Genomic DNA, 10357 nt, shown 5'->3' on the forward strand with positions numbered 1-10357 from the left:
TTGACTGAAATTTCAATTTAATATCAAAACACCGTAACTTGCAATAAATAGGTATTGACGGTATTGAACTTTCAACGATATGCCAACAGGATACAGTTGAAATTATATTAAAAATCCAGAATTTGCTATTTCTTTTTAAATTTGAAACTCCGACCAATCATTATCAAGATTTCGTAGTGTTTCAAATTAAGACTGTGTGCGTTTTGGCGACATTAGTTCTGATAGTAATCGAGGCTCATGGCACTTCCATTGTTTTTTTCCCGAGCACCCACGCTCATATATCCCCATGCGTGTTGAAGATCTCAATAGATCTCAAACCTTCGTTTGGCGGCCCCTATTTAGATTTATTGCCAAAAACAATTAGTTAACCTCAGTAATTGTTTTTGGAAATAAAACATTATTTTCGTTTTTCCGAACCGATTTTAAAAATCACTGTATTTGTAATATCAGACAACATTGTTTTTTTTTAATCCGGGTTACATTGCTAATGCGCAGCTATCGCGAAAACTTAACAACTAATTGTTTTGGTTTTATTTTTGATGGTTAGAATAAACAATTTTGGCAAAGAGCGCGTTTTACGTGAGAAAATACATCACAATATACATTCCATGTACTCTAATGTCGTACAAACTTTTTAAAGTTTAAACCAGGACCTTAACCCGTTCATGGACAATACTTGAACAGTACCGCATTCAAAAATTCACTTTTCTTTGTGCCGTAGTGCTTATATGAATTCAATATAAAATGTTCAATGAAAATTATTGATAGGAAATGAAACTGTTTTTCCGGATTTAAATCGCGTATATTTGTTTTTTCAAACAAACTGACGTTTCGGGCCCTTTACAGGTCCCAAAAAAACAAATATATGCGATTTAAATCCGGAAAAACAGTTTCATTTCCTATGTGTAACAATCGCGAAAACCTAAGAACTCGAAAATTACTGAATTATGTCAGTACGTTGTCGACCTTTTTTTCTGGAGAAACAGTCGGCCGCAACTACAAAGAAAGCACTTGGAAATCGCATTATAAGTCCCGTTGTCGCTTTTTGAAATCCGGATAGCGAAACGAGGTAACTCGTACTATCATATCCTGATATTTAATTTTACGGTAAACGCCGTTACTATCCATGAATGGGTTAAACACCCTATGTTTCACTCAGTTGGAGAACCCATGTGACGCACGGGTCTGAAGTCCTCTAGCAGTATTGGGCAAAAATGAGGGATTATGGCTTATAGATCTCTTCAAAGAAAAACCTAAGCCCGCAGTATTTACATGATTAGCTGTGGTTTAATATGGTTTGATTTGGGAGATAGTAGTTGCTTTTATATGTTGGTACGTATTTTGTAAACAATTGAATATAACATTTTGTTGGCGTTTACAGACTGTGGAGTAGTAACCAAGAAGCAATGGGGCGGATTATCCCCGACACACGTAGAGTATCTACCCCGGCCAGTTGATTTGGTTATAATTCAGCACACAGTCACCCCCACGTGTGAAACCGACCAATCGTGTGAAGAACGAGTGGCAAACATACAAGGCTTTCACATGGACAGTCTGAATTTTTGGGACATTGGACCTTCGTAAGTTCACATTTACTGAATCTAAAGTTCCTGTTATAAGTTTTCTCAATAAAAACCACACTATTTCAGGATTCAGAAATAAATGGCTAAATTTTTACATTAGCTTCTAGATCAACGCTTAAACAATTACACGAGGTCTGTATAAACCTCTTAAAAATCAAACATTTGTCATAATTTTACTAGTAGCCTTACGTCCGAGTAAAAAAAATCGAAGAAGTCAGAGGTGGTGTAATTCAACTAAATAAAATTAGTCGTGCAGCGCACATAGCAATTTTCCTGTTTATTTTTTTGGAGTGTAACCACATTATAAAAGGTAAAACAAAATCGGTCCGTTTAATAGAATCGGATGTTTTTGAATTCAGTTACGAGAAATACAAGGTGTGGTCTCCACAACTAACATTTTAAAACGTGACAATGTATGTATTTTAAATTTTATTGAATTGATATTCAATTATTTTTTGTGAAATTACTCCAAACAAAGATCGAACACTCAAAAAAGAAAAAATTCCTTCGATCCGGCCGGATTCGAACCGACGTCTTCTAGCATACCGTGCCAGACGCTATACCGACTAAGCCACGGAACCAGCGGACCTCACGAATTCCTCTATGTGCTTGTTGTCGTGTCTACGTTTTCAATGACTTTTTAGTCATAATTAGAATGTAATTCCACAAACCTTTGAGACAGCTATTTATTTTTACAAAAATTCAGTTGTTAGCTACATAACACAACGTAGTAACTACATGTAAAGTAAATTATGTTACGCAGTTACTACGTCATATTTACTTAAAATTAAATATAGAATATTAATTGGTAAGCTGGGTTCCAAAGAGTGTGGGAATATTAACTGCGGTGTCGGAAACTTGCTTTGTTTATATTACATATATAGAGAACGAATAGACTAACATTAGTACTTTTACATTTTATTATTACATTACTTTTACTTTACTAGTTTATTATTACATTACACACGAATAGATTACATTCCCTAGTTAAGCAATTATGTTTCGGAGAAATATTTGTTTAGGGCACCAGGTGGAGTCCTAATACACGGGGCACAATAAAACACGTCCGATCGATACTGCGTATTACTAATTATGTTTTAGAAACCTACGCATACATTTATAGACGAAATATTTGTTACAATTAGTAATTAAAATCGTCTCATTTTGTGCAATAATAAGTTAAGAATTCATATTAATTTGTAGTATAATTATCAAGCAGTGGTAACCCAATGGTTTTACCTACCGCCTCTCAAGCAGAGGCCGTGGGTTCGAATTTGGGCTCGCACCTCTGAGTTGTTTGGAATGTTTTGTGCGACGTTTAACTTTAAACTTACCATGAGCTTTTCTTTTATATTAAAAAATAAGTACACATTTGACTTCCATGTCACCTGATGGAAAGTGACGATGAAGTCGACGATGGCGCATGCACACCTAAAACACTCAGCTTTCTGCAGCTTTTTGTTCGAGGAAGCAAAATGTCGTGATGAATCCTGCACGTCGATGAAGTTTCATAAGCCTCGGAAAACGTATACAATCCCTGTCCCGCATTGACTTAGTGTGGCTAAACCCTGTCATGAGAGGAGACCCATGCTCAGCAGTAGGACGTACATATAGGTTCATGTCGTTTGATATGATTGATTGATCATTATCATATTTTGTAAGACCTTTTTGCAAAACTTTGTGACGATGAAATACAAATATGAATTTGTCTATAATCTTGTCGTTTTTGGTTACACTGTTTAACTTTTTAATCTGTGATATTATTCTTGTTATTTTGAGCGTTTCTTTGCAGGTTTTTAATAGGAGGTAATGGTAAAGTGTACGAGGGATCAGGCTGGCTGCACGTTGGAGCTCACACTTACGGCTACAATCGCAAGTCCATTGGGATCACTTTTATTGGTGATTTTAATAGTAAGTTATGTAATATAATCTAAATACCTCTTAATGTAATATGAGGCTTGATTCATATCGCCGAGACGCAACGCATCGCGACGCGGCGCTACATTAAAACGAGCAATGCAACATTAACTTCATCCACTATAAAACAAGATGTTGAGAAAGGCCTTCAGGTAGACACAGTCTATACTGATTTTTCCAGTGCGTTCGACAAAGTTGATCATGCCCGTTTACTTATGAAAATCAAAGCTTTTGGTGTCAATGGCTCCCTGTTATTATGGTTTAAGTCATATCTTCTATAAAGACCTCAAATTGTGACAGTAAATGGGTACGAATCATACACTTTTTTTGCTAAATCAGGTATTCAGTCATTCATACGTCAGGGATCTCATCTTGGACCAATACTTTTTGTAATGTTCATTAATGATATAACTATGATAAAAAAACATAGTAATGCATTACTCTTTGCTGACGATTTAAAATTGTATCGCACCGTTACGAGTTCTTCTGATGCCGTATTATTGCAACGAGATTTATACAGTATTACTGTTTGGTGCAATAATAATAGAATGTCACTGAACGCGCAAAAGTGTCACACCATAAGCTTTACTACCAAGCGCAATCTTATTGTACTTTACTCATACAATATTAACAGTGTGATACTAAAGAAGGTAGATGAAGTAAGGGATTAGGGAGTTACAATTGAGAGTGGGCTAAAATTTAATACACATATAGATAACATTATAAGAAGAGCGGCACAAATGCTGGGTTTCCTGAGACATAACTGAAAAGATTTCAAATCAGTGAAAACTAAAACCATACTTTTTAATAGTCTTGTTCGGAGTCATTTGGAATTCGCCAGTGTACTGTGAAACCCAGTCTACTGTGCTCCCTCACAAAGACTTGGAAGTATTCAGCGTGCGTTTACATGGCAATTAGCTTTTTTCTCGTCGGGTATATCACATAGACTACATATACTTCAAAATGAATACGCTTAGAGATCGCCGAATATTATCGGGCCTCTTATTTTTACATGGTATACTAAATAATACAATAAAATGTTGCAATATTCTGAACCAAATAAAAATTAACATACCTTATAAATACCCCCGTCATAAATTAATGTAACCAAAATATTTAATGTACCACGATGTCGGACTAACCTAGCTCTGCACAGTCCACTGCCTAGATTATCCTCTACTTACAACCAAATTAATGTTCGAATAGATATAGACATTTTTTATTCTTCCCGTAATGTTTTCAAAAATAACATTAAACAAACTGCTGCAGCGAGCTGCAGTAGGCGCACTTTATAAAATGCAATATACTATAGAACATATTCTCTACTAAATAAAGTATACATTTCTTCAAACAACAAATAACAAGTCGCCGACGGTAGGAAACGGTTGGCGACTTCGTGCTGCACCGCGCGGCGCCGCGCGAAGTCGCCAACAACGGTCGGCGACTTGTAGGCTGGCTCCGCCCACTTGTCCCGCCTCCGGTAATACAAAGTGTAACTTAGCTTCTCTACAATAAGGTATATTGTTGTATCTTTGAAAGGCATACTGCCTAGTAAATGCAATACAATATAGAATTTCATATCTAATGAATAAAGTATACATTTCTTCGAACAACAAAAAATAGGTTGCGCGGTGCAGCGCGGCGCAGCGCGACGCTGCTTCCCGTCGCCAGCTTGTGCTGTGAAAGGCAATGCAAAATACATTTAGCTTTTCAACAACAAGGCATAATTCTTTGAAAGTCAGCTATCAGCTGATCGACGCTGGCATGCGTAGCGCGAACTTTGGAAATAGCATTGCAATATAGAACTTCTCATCTAATAAATAAAGTAAATATTTCTTCTCACGGGAATCTGCTATACGAATGGGGGTCGTGTTTATGCAATTTGTAGATTTTACATGCAATTAATACAATAGTCCAAATAAGATGACCTCGATGGTCCAACGGTTTGAGCACTACATGAGAAGATTTCGGGTTCGGTTCCCGGTAGAACCAATTTGGGGAAATGAACTTTTCAAAAGTGGTTTTGGCTTAGGTGTTCTCGGTAGAGCCTCGGAGTGATTTTGTAGCTCTCGGTTCCGGGTACTATTCACGGTAGAACCAATTTTAAAAATAAACTATTCGAAAACGGTTTTGGCTTAGGTGCTTTGGGTTGAATTCCGCAGAGTGAATTCCGTAGCTCTTGGTCCCGGGTTCGATTCTCGGTGGAATCAAATTGGGAAATGGACTTCTTTGAAGTAGTTTTGGCCTAGATATTCTGGTAATGCTCCTGTTTGGATTCCATTGTTCTGGTGCTCATAAGGAGTACAGAGAGTTCCCTTGTTTGAGACCAGCATACGTAGCATGGCGGTATATCGAATACGATATGTGGTAAGCCTCCCTCTGGCATAAAATGCAGTCGACAAAGCGGTTTATTTCCAGTAGTTCCATATACTCAGTCTCACATAGAACAGTTGTAACCCAAAAGTTCCAATAACTTAAATTTTTATTGAATTGATATTCAATTATTTTCTGTGAAATTATTCCACTACTTTGTTATAATTGTTAATACAAAGAAAAGTGTTCGACTTAGAAAAAATTTCTTCGATCCGGGCAGATTCGAACCGACGTCTTCTAGCTCACCGTGGCAGACGCTATACCGAACGGTATATATATATACATATATATACCGTTCGGTTCGGTTCGTTCCGTGACCGTGTTCCAATAAACATGAACCCCGGGGCGTAACATCTAATATAGAAACAAAAAAATCTCAAGGAAAATATTTACATGTACTTTTTGTTAATAAAATATATAAGTGCTCATTTGACCTCCATCTCATCTGGTGAAAATTGATGATGGGGTCGACGATTATATAATTTTTATACAATACTTATTCTTTAACGCTACCTACCGAGTTACTTCTTGCGATCATTGCAAACAGTTACTTTCGTTCAATACATACCAGTTGTGCCTCTACCATGAGATTACAGTGATTACAATAAAGTCGTGGTGGAAACATAGAACACACATTATAATATATTATATTTTTTTATTTATTCAATTTGTACCACAATAATACGGCATATAAAATTTAATTTAGTTATTAATGCTATCATAATATATTTTTACCCTAAGTTTGCCTTAAAGCAATTGGGTAACAATACCGCCTTTTGTACTTTGGCTTGTGTTATTGGATTGTTATAGCAAAGATAATAATACAATATTATACTTCTAAAGACACCCAATTTCATACAAAGAAATGTCGCACTCGTAACTCCGCCTATTCGGATGCTTATTTTGATTGTTAATGCCAATCAATATACGGTACCAAGTAAACCCGCGATGCGATTGTTATAATATTCGAAAAGGCCAACAGATGGCAGCAATTACATTTTTGTCAGGGTTATTGCCCATTATACCCGATTTAGATCCGAAAAAATTATGTCATTTCCAACGTTATTGCTCTTGTTCAGGCGTTGATTATATATTATATACACAGGTCGCACTATAAGTTTCCGGACCTGGCCACTTACATAAATAATATTTCAAAAGTAATTACAACATTTGAAAATGGAACTCTTTGGATGTAGAATACAGTTTGTTTCATCTGACTGTCACTTGTTTTTACATTGTGGCGTCATTTTAGAAATTGGTAGTCGACATCCATCGAGTATATAACCAGAAATAAGAGCCATATATTCCTGGTAACACTTTAGCGATACAGCTCTTATAAATATCAACTCTCGTTTGCACTGAAATATAAACAGGCCAACTACTGACCTGTGTGTACGTCTCCGTATATTCCAAAAATATTCTGTACTTATTGTAATAAAGATAATAAATATCTCTAACAATGCCGTGCTGTTCTATTCGGTGGTGTGGGAAAAACAGCAAAACATCTAATTACAAAACAAACGGAATCACATTTCATCGGTAATTAAATAATAAATATGTAACTTTGCAATTTTCGTCCATCATAGCAAAGCGCAAGTTAACTGGTCGATTTGAAGTGAAACAGTTGACGACACCCGTCAATTGTTTCGAACTCGGGCTGGCCAATCGGAGCGCAGTTGTCATAGTAATGATGTGGCAGAATAGTTTTCAAGCAAATAAAATGACATTTCGTCTCTATTTCTGGTTATATACTGGTTGTCTACATCACCGTGAATTTAACTCATGAAAATTTTCGTAGTACGATTTTCTACGACTTTAAGTGTAATTTAACAGCTCAGCAGAGCTTCACTCGGCTTCAAACTGCTTTTGGCGATGAAGCACCATGCGTGATGGTCGCCCGTACACTGCTGTGAACAATAAAAACATCCATGCTGTGCGCCGTATGACCAAAACAGACAGGCATGTGACATACTATGAGATTCGGGCATCTTTAGACATAGGAATACTACACAAACATTTGAGCGTGAAAAAGCTGTGCTCTCGGTAGATCCCACACAATTTGACTGAGGCTCAAAAAACGGATCGCGTCACTTGGTGCAATGCCATATTTACCAGATTCAACGAAGGGGCGTCAAATCTGGTGTGGGACATAGTAACAGGTAACGAAACATGGATTTATAGTTACGATCCCAAAACAAAGCAGCAATTGAGTGTATGGGTCTTTCGAAATAAGCCGAAACCAACCAAAGTCACGCGCGTGCAAAGTGCCTCTAAGCGGATGATTGCTTCTTTTTTTAATAAAACTGGACACGTGACTACTCTTGCTTTGGAGAATCGTTGTACCGTGAATAGTGATGGGTACACGACCATTTGTTTGCCTGAAGTTATTGACAAACTCCGTAAAAATAACCGTAAACGACGTATCGTCTTGCACCACGATAATGTCAGTTCTCACATGGCCAGACAGACAAATGAATTTTTGAGGGGGAACAACGTTGACCTTTTGAGCCATCCCGCGTACAGTCCCACCTGGCACCTTGTGACTTTTATTTATTTCAAAAAGTTAAGAACCGGTTATGAGGTCAACGACTGATCATTTATAGTATTTTTTTCTTATTCATTCCGGAAACTTATAGTGCGCCACACTTATAACATCGCAAAGGAGCTGATCTGTAATATTAATGTTTTAAAGTGAAAGTCAGAACTAAAACGTTATTTACCATCTATACAACTTATTGTAAACTAACAAATAAAAAAATATTGAGAAACCTTATTTGTGTTATTTTTTCGTCGACAGTTTTCATCACAGACATCTAGAAGAAATCTAGATGGACGCCGCAAGTACAGCAATTTGTATGACAACCAAGCGTGCCACATTTTTTATACCCACTATGACGTCACAAGAATTATTTAGTGATCGAAATTTCCTTCCGCTCGCTCGTTGATTACAAGTACTTAGTCGTATAATATTAATATAGTAGAAAAATACTAGAATAAGATAGTTGATTACTTAAAAAAAAAGACTTTAATTTTGAATCGACTTCAAATATTAAAATTATTGTCCTTACAGTGAATTGAGCTTATTATGTAACATTTTTTTGTAATAGAAGATCTCATTGTTTAACTTAAATAATAAAAACGCGCGTATATGAACTTACGACTGCCTTAATTAATTGTACTAGATGGTTTTCTGTTGGTAATTGGCAAGACAAGTTTGTGTTACAAATGTTACTGCTGACAAAATATGGTAAAATCTTATTAATCAGAAGAGGTTTGCTTAATGACGGCCTCGTGTGAAATTTTTGTGATTTGTTTATTATTTCTCGGATTTCTAACTCATATTTGGATAGCATCTTAGGTCGGATAAACTAGACCACCGTCGTCCTCGAAAGCAACGAACTCATACGTATGACCATCTCCAGGTTTTTGTAAAGACAGCGCAATGTTAATTCTTTGCTTTATATATTTTTTTGTATTACTCGTACGACATGTCCGGCGATGTATATAAATTGTGTGCTCACTATATTCGGACGTTCGAGGCAACGTGCTGCAAAAATTATCGAAATTACAAATACTACTGATAATAGATACTATAAAATTGAAAAAAAAAAACGAAACATTACTAAACGGCATAACAAAAGAGTTATAGAATACTCGTATTTTTATAATATCAAGGTCATAATCATTTCATCCCTTTGTTTTCAAAATCGATCAGAATCGAGAACAGAGTTGCGTAACGTATATATACATCACTAAATGTTAAATTTGGCCAAAAAAAATGGACAAGCTGCCGTACCACGAAACTGAATGCATTATACAAAAGTTGCGTTCCTTCAATATTCATGGCGTATTAACAAAGGATCACAAATATATCGCACCAAGTAAAAGCCGCAATGTATTACAAATCATGAGGCATACAGTCTGTTGCATATTTATTTTCTCAAAACTCATACAAAACCAAAATAATTGTTTTTAAAATAAATTATGCATCTTCTGATTACAAAATCACTTGCCCGTGGAAGGAAACGTCCCTGTTTTCCCATTATCCCACAGTAATGGTTCTTTTGCAGTTTATAATGGTATAATTATGCATTTTTTCGCGTTTTCAACTAGTGTTTATCTACAATAACGGTCGAGCGCGTTCTGAAGTGTAGCAGTGGCAAGTAAGTGAATTTCACTTACTTTGGGCACGCGAAGTACGTACACTTGCGGCGTTTATCTAGATATATGTCTGTGGTTTTCACTAATTTACGTAATTGTGAATAAATTTTAACTGAACATTCCTAAACTGACATTATATTTCTTAGGAAATGAAACTATTTTGTGCGGATTTAAATGGCGTACATTTGTTTTTTCAAACAAGTCTGCAATCTGCGAGCATGTCATGGATAACCTACACATTTAATGAAGTTTGACAAACCCCAGACCCTTGCAAAAGAAGTCCGTTATCTACCCAGGATGCTGCGAGAGGCCATTGAAATTAA

The 10357-nt window shown here is 36.3% G+C and overlaps 1 protein-coding gene across 1 annotated transcript in view; it reads left to right on the top strand.

The window, feature by feature from the left end:
- The window catches only part of LOC113231697 (peptidoglycan recognition protein-like), a 24737-nt gene that overhangs the window by 8128 nt on the left and 6252 nt on the right, over window positions 1-10357 (top strand). The window contains exons 2-3 of the mRNA XM_026466162.1: window positions 1382-1580; window positions 3376-3494. Coding sequence (XP_026321947.1) covers window positions 1382-1580; window positions 3376-3494 — 318 coding nt within the window. The remainder of the gene's footprint in view (window positions 1-1381; window positions 1581-3375; window positions 3495-10357) is intronic.

This window comes from Hyposmocoma kahamanoa, unplaced genomic scaffold, assembly GCF_003589595.1.
Source record: "Hyposmocoma kahamanoa isolate Upper Pololo Valley unplaced genomic scaffold, ASM358959v1 66, whole genome shotgun sequence".
NCBI classification, from domain to species: Eukaryota; Metazoa; Arthropoda; class Insecta; order Lepidoptera; family Cosmopterigidae; genus Hyposmocoma; species Hyposmocoma kahamanoa.